Genomic DNA, 19,106 nt, shown 5'->3' on the forward strand with positions numbered 1-19,106 from the left:
AGATATTAGAAAAAAGACGTTAACCCTCCAATTCACTCCTCCAAAAATTTGCAAGCATGAATGATGGAGATTGTAGAGCACCAGTAAGTCAGGCCAGGTTGTAGACATTATCACCCATATAGAATACCGGGCTATGTACTAATCCTCTCACAGCTAGTTGCAGATTCTGTAATGACTGCACTAACAATAAGCTGCAGAATTACTGAGGGGACCGTACCATGCATCACACACAGCGTGGTCTGCGATGCACAGTATCAGATACAGCATACTCTGCAATGCACAGTATCAGAGACATCATGGTCTGCGATGCATAGTATGAGTCTGAGACGGCATGCTCTGCAATGCACAGTATCCAGAGAGCAGGCTCTGCAATATACAGTATCAGCATGTTCTGCAATGCATAGTATATCACAATGACAGCGTCGTCTGCAATGCGCAGCATATCATAGTGACTGCATACTCTGCAATGCACAGTATCAAAGACAGCATGGTCTGCAATGCACAGCACATCACATCGTGGTCTGCAATGCACAGTATCAGGAGCCAGGCGTACAGGGCGGGCTGCCGTGTGACTGCTTCCGAGTACAGCAAGGAGGGGTTCCGGGTTACATGTTGTTTAACTACCTGAGGAGAGAGGTCATTGCTTACACATCAGGCTGATAGTCATTGTATCAGTTTATCCTAATGGACCCCTCTCAGGGGAACACCAATAGGCGGCTGGATCCCCGGAAACTGCAGGTACTGTACCTTTTGTGCCCACTGGGCACTGCCAGGGGAGAGGGCACCACTTATATAACATTACATATATGCACCTTGCTCTGTGTTATCTTAATGCATAGTCTATAAAATGTCACGCTCAGTCTTTATATGTGCTGCAAAGAATAGGAAGATCTACAAACAGTCAGGTCACTTTTAAGGGTTGAGACAACAAATATTTATGTCTTGTTCCAAGAGATCACCTGTTACAACAACTTTAAATAAGCTGCATTTAGTTTTCCCTTTATATTTTGATTTTGCTGCGACTCAAGTCTTAGGCTATTAGGAGTATTGTTATGTTTTGTCGTTAGTTTGCAATCAGTCAAATTGAATCTTTTCAAATTATGGCCATACATACAGTATGTCCCTTAATAAGTGTAATTTTTTTTAAAAAAGCTTTTAAGCTGGCCTTGCAACCTATAGTCAAACTGGCCAAACTTTTAAATATGACCTAAATTTTGCACAAGGCATCTAATGCACTAAATGTTGCATTTTACAGTATGCACTTAATGCATTATGCTGGCAGCACATGTAAAATATTCCCTGCAGTTTGTGTGGGTAGGGTGACCTGCCCACATATTTGAAATATTGGTTCAACTTTTGTATATGAAAAATCTCATTGGTAACATATCCTCCTTTTAGATTGATGGTGTGCAAGACACATAATAATAATAATTGTAAGATCTCATCAAAATCATATTTTTTTGCCATATTAATGGCTAAACTGGTGACAATGCTTTTATTTTACAGGATGCCTACGTCCCCACTGAAGAGGAGGTGAAAATCTTAAGGGAATGTATATCTGAGAGTTTTTGGTACAGATGTAAGTACTGCATCTTTAAACCTCAGCAATAAATACAGTACCAGTGACCTTTATTTAGAAGCACTGTAACCTCATTTGCTTTTCATTTTGTTGTCTGCAGGAAAGTACATTTGGAAACACTGTCTTATTCATTTCTATCATTGGATAATTACTTCTTATTATTATCTTTAATTTTATAAGGTGCCACATGGGTTCAGCCTGTACATAGGGGTTTAGAACATAAATAAATGTGTGTCAAAATTCTTTAATACACCCAACAAATTAACATAATTACAACCCACAAAATGACATAATAAGGAAAGCACTAGGAGAGGGGGCCCTGCACGTGAGAGCTTACATTCTATATAGGATGGGCGCACTCCTAGAAGAAGAGATTATTTTCATAGCTATAAGATCTAGGGCCTGCAGCACAAACTACATTTTGTGACGTTGTGAGCATATAATTTGGGGTAATGTGCCTGTTGATATAGAAAGTGAATGAATGGCATGTTAGCATCTGTAGGGGGTTGAAACTTTTGGGTCTTCTGATGGGAGGAGCTGGATGGAGTACCACAAAATGACTTCATTCTCACACATCCTCTTTGGAGATAGAGCCCTCATCTATACTCTTAATGGGGTGCCTTTTGCACTACTATATGTGTACCTGGAAGAAGTTTGAAGTAATATTTTTATAGGTTCACCTTGGCAGGTTACAGTTGACTCGCTATTTCACAAAAGTTACCATGGAGAATGTTTTTTCCAGGGTAGTTCCACAAACTGCTGCAGATGTTTGGGTTTTTTTAAATAATAATTTTAGTGCATTAATGAGACCCAATGTGTTTGTTTACACACCAGTGCAGCTATGAGTGGCCCTTGGTGGTCCCATCGCCTTCATCCTCCTCCACACAGGGAAAGGTTTTTTTTTATGAAAGATTCTAGACATTTTATTTTTTAAAAAACACAAGTTTTGTATCTCTTTACCACATAGTTGTGTTCAGTTTGCCAAATCACTGTGTGGTAGATTTATATGGCTGTAACTGCAAAAAAGTGTCTCAACCCCGAGTCAGTCAGTCAGGAAGCTCCTCAGTGGTCACGTGATAGCAGAGATAGGAGAGTGTTCCAAAACTTCTCTGCTCACTACATCATATGTCATGTGACTGTGGTTGTCATGACAATCACATTTGGCAAACTGTGAAATTAATGATATGAGCTTAAAACTCCCACAGTTCCTGGGGTTCTCAAGCCTAATTATAAATACATTGATTGCAGTGTGTTGATAAAGCTGATTAGATGGCTTCTGTAGATTACCTTGGGAACTGTGGGGGGGGGGTCTTAGACTTGGGACCAAAACTGTTCTCCCACTCGGAAGAAGGATGGCGTGATTTCTGGAGCTACACTCAGCTTAATAGAAGATGTAGGGCAACTCTGTAACTCATTCATTTTTTTGTCTCCTTTAATGACCTTTCTATGTTGGAATTCCTTGAAAAACAGTTATCCACAAATCTATAAAACTTTGATTAATATTACAGACTATTGCTGAAATAAGCAAATTAAACAACTATTTTAAAATATAATGTTCAAATACAGGGACATCATTTCCCACAACATAATAATTTACAGAATTTACATTAGGGCTTCTACAGATTGCACTTTATACGTGTGTTCATGCTATGTACTATGTAGTTAACGATTCTCACCATAGAACTCCATTGTATTTTACCTAGCATTAATACTTCTGGTTAAAATTTAAGCAAAGCTATGTAAGCGCTTTTCAGAATGTGTGTGTACAGGTCTGATCGCTTGCATTATTTTTGGACCATTAGCATCAGAGCACTTTTAATTGGCTTTAAGAACGCACAGTAAACGGATACATTAATGCCACAAGTACATTTTAATTATGATTATTTGGTCTGAACACCTCGTTTTCAAATAGTGGGCAATCAAAATGGTCAAACTTGAATGATCCTTTGAATTAGATTGTATTGTTTTAGACTGTTTGTGTCACACACATAGCAATAATTTTCGGAACTCATAGCATATGACTTGTGGAAAGTAGAAAAATAAATAAAAACAAATATTTCAAGTCTGGGTACCTTACATGCATGTGCTGTCAGTGACTACATGACTCTTCTAATTTTACGTGGGTCAGGCTGTGGTATCACAGTGGTGGTGTTTGGCTGGTTACTAGGAGGGGCCCCGAGCAGAAAGAATGATCCTTGATGTACTGCGCTGTCTATGCGTTTTATTAGATGGATATTGGTGGGAGAGCTGGGACTGCAGGAAAAGAAGGGGGGGGGGAGAGGAGAAAAATCTGTCCTTGCATTTTACTGAGTTCCGTGTAAGTACATGTTGGGGTGTCCATACACTGGCAGATCCGACTGCACTCTCAGAGGAACATGATTATATCAAGTTTGGCCACCCACACATAGAAATAAAGGAATCTAGTTGTATATTTTTGTGCATGTGACTTTGCAAAATAAAACTTATAAAAAAGAAAATAAATAAAGGAATCTTTATTATCTGGCTTGAAGTTGTGACATAAAACTATAGAAACTAATTAGTATTTCATTTAATTTTAGCCGTCCCCTTCTCGTTGATGAGCATGGCGACAACACAGGCCCTGATTTCTAAAGGTACAGGCTTTTTTCTTTTCTTAATAATGCATAATATATTGTTTTTTTGTAGCTGTTTTGTTGCTTACAGTGTTAGTATACAGAGACTGGTTGCATTTATAGCACTTTTTTTTTTTTATGTTTTTTTAATCTTTATTGGTGTAAACAAAAGTACCTAAACAGATGTGATCAAGAAGACAATCGCACTGAAGATTAAGGGGAGTATCCGTACTGGAGTCCAGTTGTCATAGTGAATACAAACCATTGGTCTGCACATTTATGGGATCATAAAAAAACAATGTACTCCCTACTAACTGCATTACACGAATAAATAGCATGCACCAACAAAGTGTCGGATGGAGGACACTCATTGACCAAAAATGTTATTGCTGGTCCTGTATCCTCTTGGCAGCAATTAATAATTGTCCACTTGGATTTTGGTACTCACCGAGGCCAGGCCCAATTTCTTAAGTTTCCGTCTCTCTCTGAATATACGCCTAAAATTCTACCTATATATTTTTTCAAAATGGTAGATGAATAAATAGTAGCACAAAATGTCCTGCTGGCATGATGCAAACAATCTCGCAGGGGGTATGGCCCTCCGAAGTCCGTGTAGGTGATTCAGCATAGAGACATAATGAGCTATCTGGGTATGTCTCCAGAAGCCCACGAGGTGGGATCTGATCTATGCCTAGGGGTCCTGAAGTCAGAGTATTGTATTTATTCTGTCATGTTAGATAGCAAATGCTTTAGGTGATTGCCTTAGTGTGAATGGGGCCGAGCTGTGAGAAGGGAACCTGTAAGGATAAGTGATATTTCACAAACAGTATCTCACAGTTTTAGTGCTGAGAGAGGCAGTATCGGGAAGCAACATCCTGGTTCTGAGTGAAATCCAGAGAAGCAGCACAAGAGAGAGACCTCTCAAGTAATACTCATACTTTGCTGGATCTAGCCCAACCATCTAACAAAGACTGCTGAGTTATATATACTGCACCCCCTGCCCTCCTAGTCCTATTGAGGACAGAGAATTCCGTATATCGCTTCCATAAAATAGTTGACAATGCTCTGAGTGTGCTTTAAAACAGAGAGGTGGGTACTGTGATCAGGAGTATTTAAAATCTAATATTAGCCTTAGAAGTATATAACTATCCCCACTCTGCCCAACAAAGTGAAATATGGGAGATCTTATCTTTTAAGTCTAGTCTGATCTCTCTTAGCAGTAAGGAGCAGTTGTCCTGTAACAGAGGATCTATCTATAGATAATTCAACCTAGGCAGCTGGTAATGAAAAGGAAATGACTGCTAGAGCACCAACTTGGTGGATAAGAGAACACGTAGAGCCTCTAACTTGGAGTAATTTCTTTAAATGTTTGAGAGCTGATCTAACAGGTCAAATTCTTTCAAATCTTTGGGAAGAGAGAAGCCAGTTTACCCTAACCCTTGTTTAAGGGGAGCTATATGGAGCCTTTACCCTGTCTCCTAGCCTCATCTTTTCCAAGGCTGCACACATGGTAAAATAACTCGTCAGCAAAAGAGTCTGTATTGTTTTTTTTTGCCAGTTTGTTCAAGTGAAGAATCCAAGTAAAGTTTGGCCTCTCTCTGAGGGACAAATCAAACTGTGTCTACTGTGTACCAGGATGGGAGAATGTTGCGAAGCCTCTGCTGGCCACGATCTGGCCATGTCATTTTCTGTCAACATTCAGCAGTGAGATTGGGCAAGGAAATCAAGGGGGGATTACACCTGCAAAACACTTTAGTATAGTGGAGGGGAATCTGTCCTGGCCTGGTTTTTACATTGGAGAGGGTGGTTTGATTAATTGTGTTTTCTAATGCCTCAGGGTTAATATCTTTTGACAAGAACTTGGCAGGGAAAGTCCAGGACGTTAATGCAGATTAGTATTATTTGATTGTTTATTGGTGGGTCCACCTTTAACCGCCCATATGAGGGTGGATTCAAGTTTTTGTGCAAAGCTTTCAACCCTTTTGTGTTATGTGATCTTTAACTGTGTATGAATTTACAATTGCCCATGAGACCCTTACTTTGTTTGCTCATTGTAGATTTTGTGACGGTGTTTCTCAAACACTGGCTACTTCCTAACCAGGGTCTGCATATATGTGTGTGTATATATATATATATATATTATACCCACATGACACCGAGTACGGAATTTCATCTGTCACTAGCATATTTCTGTTTTAATTAAGCTTTTCTAAAAGTAAGGCAATCTGCATGCAGTCTTTTTATAATCTGGTAGATGTCACCATTAGAGGAGCCAGCATCACTTGCTATAAAGATGTCAAACCTTTTTAAATTGTGTGTTTTGTATGTGCAAATTGATTCAAATGCCTGTTTTGAAGTCAATTTAAAAGACAACTAAACCCAAATTACAAGTTGGTTTATATATGTTTCAATGTTTCAGGAGTTTATCAGATTTACCCTCCCGCTGACAAACGTCTCAGTCCCTGTCGAAGCATGGCAATTATTACATGTACATTTCTGAGTGTTGTCAGTAGACCTTTGACATTAGCCTATATGTATTTTAAGTTGATAAGTCTTTAAGCAAACGCCTTGTGAAACTTATGAAACTGTGTCCTCTCTAACCAGACCTAAACAGAATAGTCTGATTGTAAAGCTGCCCTTACTAGAGAAGGGCTCCCTGAACTTGTCATGTGTGTTTTAGTATAAATACACCCTGTCATGTCAGTGGCCTCGGTAGTTCTGTCACTGACAATATGTGCCTGACTTTTAACATATTTGTTTGAATTATTTGCAGGAATCCTAACATCATCTTCCAGATTCGGCTCTCTCCCAAAACTTGCATGTAAGTAGCTTCTACAATGACATCCTGTGACTAGTCATCCTTGGGGTATGAGTATTGGGCCAATAAGTGGGAAAGTGAATTCCCTTGAATGTCATGCAGAATGTGGCATAAAGTGGAGCGTTGGTGTGACATGTTACCACTGTGCAGTGCTGTAACCAGGGGCACAGAGGGCTGGGGGGCATAGTGGGCTACCTTGGGCTGGGCCACCTGAATTTTTTTTCCCTTTAAAATGTTCTTAATAGGCTGCTAAGCTGCCTTGCCCCATGGGATAAAATTTGCCAGTCCTCCCCTGGCTGTAACCTCACGGACCTCACAGTGACACACGGTGGTTGAATCAGCTGTTACAGATAAAACCACAAAGTTTTAATTTAATACTGCAGCTTCACTATATGTCATCATATGTGGTTTTCATTGGAAGGAACCCCAGTCATTTCACCAGGCTCTCTGCATAGGCTCTCTACACTAACACTAGCACATGAGCACTACCAAGAGTGGGAGATTGTGGGAGGACAAAGGGAAACACAGAGTGTCTGTGTTGGGAGTGAATTAGGTTATCGGAGCATAACGATGTAATACTGGGCATAAGACTGTTTGTCTTGGCACAGGACTATATATGGTGGGCATAAGACTGTTAGTCCTGGCACAGGACTGTGTATGGTGGGCATAAGACTGTTAGTCTTGGCACAGGACTGTGTATGGTGGGCATAAGACTGTTAGTCTTGGCACAGGACTGTGTATGGTGGGCATAAGACTGTTAGTCTTGGCACAGGACTGTGTATGGTGGGCATAAGACTGTTAGTCTTGGCACAGGACTGTGTATGGTGGGCATAAGACTGTTAGTCCTGGCACAGGACTGTGTATGGTGGGCATAAGACTGTTAGTCTTGGCACAGGACTGTGTATGGTGGGCATAAGACTGTTAGTCTTGGCACAGGACTGTGTATGGTGGGCATGAAACTGAGTACAGGTCTGTATGTGGAGGTGGTTGAGCTGAGCACAAGGCTGTATATGTTGTACAGAGGACTGTAGTGAGCATTAGAGTCTTATGCTGGGATCATGGCTACGTACGGTGGATGAGAGGCTGTAATTTGGGAACAAGACTAATAGTAGGTGTGGGATTGTTGGTGGTGAGGCTGTTAATCAGGGCTTTACATGGGGCACAGGAGGCTGTTATGCTGTGCACAGGATGCGCACGGTGTACAAAGGTGGCTTGTGCCCATTTCAATGTTTTGTTCATAATTTGTTTTTATTAGTAATTACTTTTTGTTTGAATGGACAGTTATTCTTGAAGACCTACTTTCGTGCACTTTGAATTGTTTGTGTGAGGTCACTGTATCTGTAACATGCCGGAAACTCGCAGCTTGATACATTTAACCCCAAGTCCCAATTGACATGTTCTGCTTCCAAATTGACTGCTCCCTTGGGTGGTCAAATATTAAGGATCTGACTGTTCGGTGCTTATGCACACAAAGATAGTCATCTGCCAACCGGATTTAAGAGTATAGCCAAAAAATATCCATACTGATTTTGATCAGATTATTCTTGGACATTACACTATCTTTGAAGCTCCACACAAAGAGATACTGGAATGATTTGGTGATATCACAGGATGGGTGGTCATTTATAGATGGTGTTCTCTAAAGTCACCATATTAAACAAAAATCAATATAGCCTAAAATAAAATATATTTTCCTTGGATAGAGATCTTAGAATTGACTGAACCTATATTGGGATTGTATTGCATCCTTTAATATAATTGAATTTGAATTAAGGTAACTTCTTGGGCAAGATAAAATACAAAACTTATTAGGAAGTAGCGTAAAAATAATAATGCTTTATCTGTCTTGTTGAGAGAGTGGATACAAGTTATTTGTGCGCACTATTTCCTATTGGTTGTTTTTATTAATCAGTTTTTAACTATAGCTAGTTAGTGTATCTCTATATTTGCTTTTGTTTTCTCACTTATATTTACCTTTTTTGTGTTTGCTTTACTGAAGTTGCCGGTTTCTTTGGATACATAGCTGGAAAGATTTCATACATTAATGTCTGTAGAGCAAAACTCATGAAAGTTCATAATGCCCCGGTGGACGAGCAAGGACAGAAACGCCAAATACCGTAAGTTAATCTGTGTCTCTGCACCGTATACAGCATTGTTATATGTGAGACTGGGACATGGAATGTAAGGTGGATAAATAATTCTGTTTCTGTGTAAATCTACAGCACAGAAGTTGAGTAGCAGCACAGGTGAGTCCTCTCTCTACTGGGGAGATCGGGCCTGTTTGTAGTGTCACAGAGGCATCTATAGCTGTGCTTTTCAAACCGCATACTGTGAATTTGTTCAGACACGTTGCTCTATTTTCTGTCTGTGCCTCCAAAAGTCGTCCAACTTGCTCTTTCAGATAACTGTATAGTACAATGTTTACTGAGCAGGAAAAGTGCAGTGTGGAATACTGTTCTGAAGGTTTACAATTCACATGGAAGGTTTGAGGCTCCAGTAGGCTCATTGTTAAATGACTGCTAAACCCAACATTGAAGGTTTCATCCATGAATTTAGAGCAGTTATGGGTAACCTGATATTCTTCAAGGGCCACACATAACCCTTAATTACAAAACAACTTTGGGACCCTCACATCTCCCAAAATGTACCCACATGCTACAAAATTCCCCCCGTGCCACTTGAATCTGCCACTTGCTACAAAATATTGCCATATGCTCTCTTGCGCGCCTCCCCCTCTGGGGTCCTCTTGCGCGCCTCCCCCTCTGGGGTCCTCTTGCGCGCCTCCCCCTCTGGGGTCCTCTTGCGCGCCTCCCCCTCTGGGGTCCTCTTGCGCGCCTCCCCCTCTGGGGTCCTCTTGCGCGCCTCGCCTCCCCCTCTGGGGTCCTCTTGCGCGCCTCGCCTCCCCCTCTGGGGTCCTCTTGCGCGCCTCGCCTCCCCCTCTGGGGTCCTCTTGCGCGCCTCGCCTCCCCCTCTGGGGTCCTCTTGCGCGCCTCGCCTCCCCCTCTGGGGTCCTCTTGCGCGCCTCGCCTCCCCCTCTGGGGTCCTCTTGCGCGCCTCGCCTCCCCCTCTCTGGGCCTCTTGTGCACCTCCACATTGACAGTTACTATATTTGACAAAGGACAGTAAGATGACATTACAATCCGTTACGCTGCTGTGATATCTCTGGCCCAGCCCCTGTGTATGAATCCTCCAATCCACACAGTGCATTTCTGTAGAGTAGGTCAGCATGCCTGTCGCTTAACCTGCTGGCTCAGATAGAGAAGTACCTCCCTCCTAGCATGACATTCTGCTGGAAAGTTCAGGTATTTCATGTCTAATATTCTGCTCAGAAATACATATTCTTTGATCGTATCATGTTCATGTGTCCCCCAATCTCGCTCACTATCACTTGTGCCTTCTCCCATAGCTCGATTTGCCAGCAATGTACTATTACTCAGTCAATAGTACTAACTGGTCCTAGGAGACTGTCCCATGTTTTAAATACCTGTTACTGGAAATGTCCCCCTCTGTCAATATTGACCAACTGCACAGTACAACTTCTGTTATAGAACAGTAATATGTTTGAAGCAAAAAAAACACACTCACGCTCCATTTTCCCATAATGCCCCACTTTCTGCCCCTACAATCTCCTCTTTCCCATCTCCCTTTTCTTTCTCTACTCCCCCCCTTCCCCCATTCACATTTCAACCTCCCCCCTTCCTTCTGTCATCCCTCTCTTAACTTTAGTGGTTCTTTTGTTAGTGTAAACAAACCTTTAGGCTGCATGTACAGGGGTCTTATCATAACCTGTGGTCGGTCCCTCTGAACTACATGCAATGCCTAGCACACCGTTTTGGTGAATGTTTCCACGGTACTGGCAATGAAATGGGGAATGCTGGAAAGGACCATGAGCGTTACATGCTTGTATTCACAGTCCAGTAGTCTCTGCTATGAATGTTGTGTGTTTTATAGGGACCTTCTTTGTAGAAACATTGATTCCTATTTCAAACTCGAGCATAAATGGACTAGAACAAGGATCATGTACTCACATCCTTTCAAGGACTTAAAAAAAGATGTATCACTTTTTTTTTTATTTTATTTTTTACTTGTTTTAAAGAAAATGTCTGTATCTCTACATATATTTGAAACAACAGATGTGATAGTAAAAGAAGACAACATGACATCCCGAGAATTGAGGAATTGATAGAATTTTTCTCACCCTCCCATGATTCCCTGCTCAGTAGGGTGTAGATTTATTCTCTGTTAGAATAGACATTCTGCGGTCTACGTGGGTGATGTGTATATTTTGTAGAGGTTTCATGGAACACGTCAGTAGGGGAAGATATTTAATTTTTGGCATTGCTGGTGCCCTGTCCCCATCCTACTGATCTGTTCCATATACATCAATACTTTTCTTCTCGGTGTAACAATTTGTCCATTGGATCCAACACACCGACCCACACTCCACCCCTTCTGCTTCCTATGAAATTATTCGCAATGAAGGTCAAAGTACAATTGATTTTGACATATATGTCTATGTTGAGCTCCAGTGTCACATGAGTAGTGTCATAGGAATAAACATATGAAAATTGGTCCACATGACTGCAGCCTTATTACAATCTTTATAAATAACTTTTTGGACTTACATTTTGTGTTTCTACAATAATTTCAGAATTTCACCTGATGTCCCAACCACATACCCCATCCAAAGCTTCACTCCAACAGTGGACGATTCTACAAACAATGTATATTCCAGCAGTTTTGATTCCAGTGCTGGAGTTGTGCCATTTAGTTCATCAATGAGTGAATCCTCACCCAGTGGAATTGTATATAATACAGAACGAGGTAACCTGCACTGACCTGGGCTTATATTTTAAAAAAAATTCAGCTTGTTTTCTTTCTGTGTGCTGCTGAAAGAAATGCTTGAAACCCTTTTTTTTTGTTTTTAATTTAGCCACTTACTGAAAATACTGAGAAACTGAATGCTTGAGCTGGATGTAAATACTTTTCAGACGTATTGTGTAGCAAAAGTCTGGTTGTGCCATGTATAATGGTATTACCAAATGTAATTTTTTTTATTTTTTTTTAAGGAACCATTTCAGAGTTGATGCACTCGCCTATGGTTCCTTAAAATATCCTGCTTGTTCTAGATTTGACGAACTGGCTCGTGAATCCTACATTCATTTTTTTGTCCGCCCCTGGATCAATAAAAATATGCAGGATTTAAAACCAGTTATTTAACTACTGTTGAATGCACGGAAGCTGTATACGTTTTGCTGTCCTTTTACTAAGCTGTGGTACAGTAGAACGTCTGTGTCACAACTAGAAACGATTTGCCCCTTTACTAAAGAGTCGTATGAGCTTGACTGCTGTATAAAGTGTTTGAAAGGCGGACTGCACAATTTTTTGGGGTTACTAGCCAGAGTTTCACTAACTATGGGAAAATTCTTGTGCCCTTACTTTATCATCCAAATGAGAAACCAAAGCAAACCAGGTCTTCCTCCTTTTAATTCAAATGGTAAACCAAGCTAGATCTTGTAATTCACTGGAAAGACAAACAAAAAAAATCTATTAAGATGACACAAACTGCTCTGTATGGTGCCCCGTGGTAGAATGAAAGTGACCTTGATAGATTGGGACTCCCCTTAGCTGCTCGGCCAAACAAGCCTTTTCCCATTATAGCCTCAATGTGATTGGCTGGTGGTCCCTGGGACTCCCCTGCTTTGATCACACATCAGTAGAGGTTAAATGAAACCATTGATGTTGGGGAAACACAATTATCTGTATTGTGCAGCTCCTTGATGACTATATGCCACTGATTTTCTATTTAGTTATATTAATTTCTACAGCCCATTCGTTTCAACCTGGTATTTTATATATAGTCCATAACTCCTTTTGAAATGAATGGGTTAGAAAAATGAGGGGCTATAAAATAAATGGGAAATATACAGCACAACGTTGATTCAACATTTTGTATAAACCGTTAGTGGGTATATATTGTGTTTCTTTAGACACGATTGGGCTTATATAATGTGTGTCGAAATGCTATGAACACAACCGAACGCTGTTCAAAAAAAAAAAAAAATATTCTCCATTTAACCTATAAAATCTGGGCTGGTCAGCAAGGTATGAAGTACCTCCAAGTTAGAAAAAAAAAGTCCATACATTTATTTTAAGAAATTCCGATCTTAAATCAACATGGTCCATCAATGCTTTAAATTTACCTTACAAAAATCAAGGGTGGCCCTTATAATTGAACTAACTCTTTTTCTGAATTGTTGCCCAGTCCCACCTATCGGATACCATATATGATACATTTTTCACCTAACTGATTTGTTGACCATGGGGTAAATGTATTAAGTTCTGATTTCTGCAAGTCGCTGGAAATCTGCGACTTTGCAGGGGAAATTAAAAGCAAAGATGGCTTTTAAAGGCAAGTTTGTGATTGGCATAGCTGTGGTTGCTAATGGAATGAAAAGGGAACTTCATAAATGGATTTTAACAATGAGAGGAAGATCTTGGAATGTTGATGTAACCTTAAATAGAAGCTGCATTATAGTTTGCCCTTACAAGTCATCGCCACCTTAAATTTCCTCTGCAAAGTCGCCGATTTCCGGCGACTTGCAGAAATCGAAACTTAATACATTTACCCCCAGGGGTTTTTGTAACTCACAGTTACTCATTTAACTGCACTAGCTGACATGGGTATGTTCCCTCTGTGGGCACATGCAGTGCACATTTTGGAATTTATGCCACTCAAATACAGAATACAAAACAAGGGTATATTTTGTCAGTTGAACTGTGTGGAAATTGCTAAATGTCTAATTTTCTCTATAAAGTTCTCATAATTCAAATGGGTATTTGCTCGGGTATGGTATCAAAAAAACTCCATATTTGCTCTGAAAATATATAAAATATATGGACAAAAGTATTTGGCCCCACCTATTAATTCTTGAATTGAGGTTTTTCAATCAGACCCATTTCCAGAGGTGTATAAAATCAGGCACCTGGCCATGCAGTCTCCAAAATGGGTAGTTCTGAAGAGCTCAGTTACTTCAAGCGTGGTACTGTGATAGGATACCACCTTTGCAATAAGATGGTTCGTAAAATTTCATCCCTGCTGGATATTCCACGGTCAACTGTAAGTGATATTTTTAGAAAGTGGAAGCGTTTAGGAATCACAGCAATTTAGCCACGAAACGGAAGACCACGTAAAGTCTCGGAGCAAGGTCAATGACTGCTAAGGCGCATGGTGCGTAAAATTCGCCAGCGATCTGCTGATTCCATAGCTGAAGAGTTCCAAACTTCCACTGCCATTAATGTAAGCACAAAAACTGTGCGGCGGGAAGTTGGAATGGGTTTCCATGGCCGAGCAGCTGCATGCAAGCCTCACATCACCAAGACCAATGCCAAGCGTCGGATGGAGTGGTGTAAAGCATACTGACACTGGACTGTGGAGCATTGGAACCGTGTTCTGTGGAGTGACAAATCACGCTTCTCTGTTTGGCAGTCAGATGGGCGAGTCTGGGTTTGGCGGATGCCTGGAGAATGTTACCTTCCTGACTGCATTATGTCAACTGTGAGGTTTGGTGGAGGAGGGATAATGGTATGGGGCTGTTTTTCAGGGTTTGGGCTAGGCCCCTTATCTCCAGTGAAGGGCAATCTTAATGCTTCAGCATACCAAGTCATTTTGGACAATGCTATACTTCCAGCTTTGTGGGAACAGTTTGGGGAAGGCCTTTTTCTATTCCAACATTACTGTGCTCTTGTGCACAAGGTTTGATGCGTTCAGTGTGGAAGAACTTGACCGGCCCGCACAGAGCACTGACATTAACCCCATCAAACAGCTTTGGGATGAACTGCAACGGAGATTGCGAGCCAGGACTTCTCGTCCAATATCAGTGTCTGACCTCATAAATGCTCTACAGAATGAATGGGCAGAAATTCCCACAGAAACACTCCAACATCTTGTGGAAATCCTTCCAAGAAGAGTGGAAACTGTTATCGCTGCAAAATGGGGACCAACTTCATATAAAAGTATATGTATTTGAATACAATGTCATTACAGTCCCTGTTGGTGTAATGGTCAAGTGTCAAAATACTTTTGTCCATATAGTGTGTGTGTATGTGTATATATGTGTGTGTGAATATGTGTTATATATATATATATATATATATATATATATATATATATATATTATAGTGTATGTGTATGCATGAACTTTGACGGTGGAAAAACATTTTTCTGATTAAAACCAAAGCAGTATAAAACATGGTGTGTCTGCCCAAGGAGCCATCACACCCTTCTTGCATTGAAAATGCTGAGGCTAAAAAAAAAAACCCAATAACTGATCTTACCACACACCCTAAATTTAGTAGCTATGTCCACTATTGTTAGAATTTCTTAGATGGATTTTCATTGTACCCATTATGAATAAAATGTGTTCATTGTGCAGAGAGTCAGCCTGTTCCGGAGGAAAGATCTAAGCCCAAAACAGTGACCTATGATGAGCTGAGAAGCAACAACCGGGACCCCTACCACGTGACTGGGCCACCCACTCAGAGGACACCTCAGAGGATGCCTGCTGAAGACAAGACGCCATGGAAGAAAGGTACTGTGCTTCCACGTCTTGCACAGATATAAGTGCGGCTGCTACTGATAGAATATGGAGTTCTAACAAAAGAACATATATCGCACCAGGTAGACAAATCCTCTTTCCTCCTTAATTTACTCAGTTCTTTATTTAGTCAGCTTATATTTACAGAGTCATAGAGGATAGGTGCACCCACACAATAAATCATAACTTTGAAGAGAGGAGAGAAAAATAGAGTTGTGATCAAGGGCACTCTTAAGTCTAAATTAATAATTATAAATCTTTATTAGTATGCATTAAAAAATGTCCCTATATACGGAACACACCTCTTTGATAATACCAATGAAATAGCGAAATATAAAGAAATGGGAAATGTAAGCAATTCTTGAGAAAATTGAAAATATCTGCTAAAAAGGTAGCTTGGAACTACGCTAACGTCGCTATGTGATATTAGGACAGTAATGTGTTATTTATAAATAATGTAATTCCTTAAACTCCTGCTATATATGATTTAAGAGATCCAGACTAAAAGTACGTTATTAGTGATCCGTTGTAATCAGATCAAATGAAGGAAGGATGGCAGCTGCCTATTGTCTACAGCCCCTTCTCGGTCCCTTCTATGTGTATTCTACACGCTGTTCCTGGTAATTGAATCAACCAGATTCAGTTTTCACACACTGTATAGGGGTAGTACTATACAAGCGCTGAGTGTCTAGATCTAATAGTAAAGATGTAATTATAAATAAGTAGGTAAGTACGTTATTAGTGATCCGTTGTAATCATATCAAATGGAGGAAGGATAGCAGCTGCCTATTGTCTACAGCCCCTTCTCAGTCCTTCCTATGTGTATTCTACACACTTTTCTGGTAATTAAATCAAACGGATTCACTAGAATAGGAGATTCACACCTAAACTGTATAATTAGCCGTCACAATAAACAAGCTAATCTCCATACATTGCTATCTAATCATATATAGCAGGAGTTTAAGGAATTACATTATTTATAAAGAACACATTACTGTCCTAATATCACATAGCGACGTGCTAGCGTAGTTCCAAGCTACCTTTTTAGCAGATATTTTCAATTTTCTCAAGAATTGCTTACATTTCCCATTTCTTTATATTTCGCTATTTCATTGGTATTATCAAAGAGGTGTGTTCCGTATATAGGGACATTTTTTAATGCATACTAATAAAGATTTATAATTATTAATTTAGACTTAAGAGTGCCCTTGATCACAACTCTATTTTTCTCTCCTCTCTTCAAAGAATATGGAGTTTGCTTAAGAACAATTTAATTATTTTGCCTACTCTACTTTTATATAGAATAACCCCCATAATATATAAATATATCATTGCACTAGGTCAGAGTTGACCAACTGACAGGCTTTGATGTAGCCTTCAGGACTTTCCCAAAATAGCTGACATACATACTTTTGTATTGCTTAATGTATCACCTGTCCCACAATCCTGAACTTAGATATAGGAAAGTGTTCACTATTTTGGGAGACAGTGCTAAAAATAACATTCACCTTTATTCCCAAATTCTAAACCCCTACATGTTGCATTCTCCTCTGCCTGAAAATGTTTGTGCGCAAAGCATCATTCCTGATGCTGCAGCCCAGCCACTAGAGAGCGCTGGTGAGTCCAAGTCCACCCTTCTGCATTTTGTCTTTAGTTTCTCTCCAGCGACGGCTCATGAGTGTTCTGTTATTCTTGACTTACAATATTGTTTTATTTTCTGTGTTCCAGACAAGAAGAACCAATATGGTGATGTATGGGAAGAATGAAAATCGTATTGTTTCTACAAACATTTGTCACCTGGGGGGGAAAAAAAATATCTCGGTGCAGCTGGTCCATATGTTGTTAATAAATCTGATTACACAAATCATTATATCATTCACTTTTAATGTTGTGTAACATTTTTCTTGTTTTGTTACATTGCTGTAGTGATAAAATCAGGCATACATGTGTAAAGGATGAAGGAAGCAGTAAAGTTTCAAGTTTCATAACCTGATGTGGAAGTGATGAGATGTTTTAAAATAGGAGAAAATAAGATTTTTAAGGATAAAGAGAAGCATGTAAGAAAGAAAGTTGTATTTATTTATTTTTTATAAAATATTTTGTTTTCATTTCGAGTATTACAAAAGGTATATACATACAGGCTGGGAACGGGCATGTAAAACCAACAATTACCCGCTGCTACTTTCACTACTATCCTCTTAAAAGGTTCTGTCTCAAGCCAAGCTGTGGATATAAATGTAGCCATTCCATGCTGCAATCATTGTGAATAAGACACACAAACCATTAACACTTTCCATTTCTTTGAATCATTTTGGTCTTGGTGTTTGTCTCAGCATCCAATGTATCTATTAACAACAATTTGTTTTGAATGCCATCCAAATCCATGATGATCATCAGCTATTTATATAGCGCCACTAATTCCGCGACTCTGTACAGAGAACTCGCACCAGTCCCTGCCCCATTGGAGATTATAATCTAAATTCCCTAAAACACACTCACACTCTCTCACTCTTATCCTACCAGTATGTTTTTTGGAGGATGGGAGGAAACCCACGCAAATATGGGGAAAACATACAAACTCCACACAGCTAAGGCCGTAGTTGGGAATCGTGGCTCACAGCACTGGGGTCATAAGTACAAGTGCTAACCACTACATATGAACATATAACTGCAGCCATGCTTGGAGCTATAATAATTAAAAAGCAGCAGCGTTACATGATCTATGTAATTGTCTTCCCATACGGTATCTTAACACTCTGCTCCAAAAATCCAGAATATTTGGATACCTCTATAAACTATGCGTTATCCCTTCTTGCTGCAATTCATACTTTGGGCATTTTGGAGAATATCCTGCTGGTGGTCCTGACATATTTGATATGAAAAGCATAAGTTTTTAAATTCACGCCACCACTCGTCATATGATATCATACATTATCTGACCCTCGCCCATCTTTTTGTTATTTTATGAAGAATCCCCAGATTGATTTTTTTTTTTTTTTTTTAAAGGGCTTTCTAAATAGATAAATGTTTGCACACAATGAAGATAATGATTCTGTTGGGAGTGGGTTTCACTTGGACTATGCTGGGAATTTAATGCCAATGTGCCCTACCTGCAGTGTGATATGTTAGGTCCTATGTTATTTTATATGTAACATGACCTAGCTCAGGGGTAGGCAACCTTAAACACTCAGGGCTAGATTTACTAAGCTGCGGGTTTGAAAAAGTGGGGATGTTGCCTATAGCAACCAATCAGATTCTAGCTTTCATTTATTTAGTACCTTATACAAAATGACAGCTAGAATCTGATTGGTTGCTATAGGCAACATCCCCACTTTTTCAAACCCGCAGCTTAGTAAATCTAGCCCTCAGAGCCATTTTGACCCGTTTTCCAGAGAAAAAAAACCCTCCGTAGCCACAGTACACTTTTGACACCTAAAATGACGATAACACTGCATATATTGTTGTTTTTTTTTACCTTTATGCTATGTATAAAAAAAAAATAGTGTGTTGCATTTTTTAAA

The 19,106-nt window shown here is 39.9% G+C and overlaps 1 protein-coding gene across 1 annotated transcript; it reads left to right on the plus strand.

Annotated features, from left to right (window-relative positions):
* Window positions 1–590: 590 nt before the first annotated feature.
* On the plus strand, window positions 591–17,578 carry OCIAD1 (OCIA domain containing 1). Its single transcript, XM_075195518.1, has 8 exons — window positions 591–738; window positions 1,507–1,579; window positions 4,138–4,191; window positions 6,944–6,991; window positions 8,988–9,105; window positions 11,640–11,812; window positions 15,424–15,579; window positions 17,314–17,578. The coding sequence occupies exons 1-8, from the start codon at window positions 685–687 to the stop codon at window positions 17,349–17,351; spliced, it is 714 nt and encodes a 237-aa protein (XP_075051619.1). The 5' UTR covers window positions 591–684; the 3' UTR covers window positions 17,352–17,578.
* Window positions 17,579–19,106: the final 1,528 nt, after the last annotated feature.

This window comes from Mixophyes fleayi, chromosome 1 (assembly GCF_038048845.1).
Source record: "Mixophyes fleayi isolate aMixFle1 chromosome 1, aMixFle1.hap1, whole genome shotgun sequence".
NCBI lineage: Eukaryota > Metazoa > Chordata > Amphibia > Anura > Limnodynastidae > Mixophyes > Mixophyes fleayi.

What these genes read in the sequence shown, in the direction of transcription:
- OCIAD1 (XM_075195518.1), top strand. Translation starts at nt 685, where the DNA reads ATGGACCCCTCTCAGGGGAACACCAATAGGCGGCTGGATCCCCGGAAA. An exon ending in TGAGAGTTTTTGGTACAGAT is followed by an intron (nt 1,580 to 4,137) that starts GTAAGTACTGCA and finishes ATTTAATTTTAG; the next exon opens with CCGTCCCCTTCTCGTTGATG. An exon ending in GGACAGAAACGCCAAATACC is followed by an intron (nt 9,106 to 11,639) that starts GTAAGTTAATCT and finishes CAATAATTTCAG; the next exon opens with AATTTCACCTGATGTCCCAA.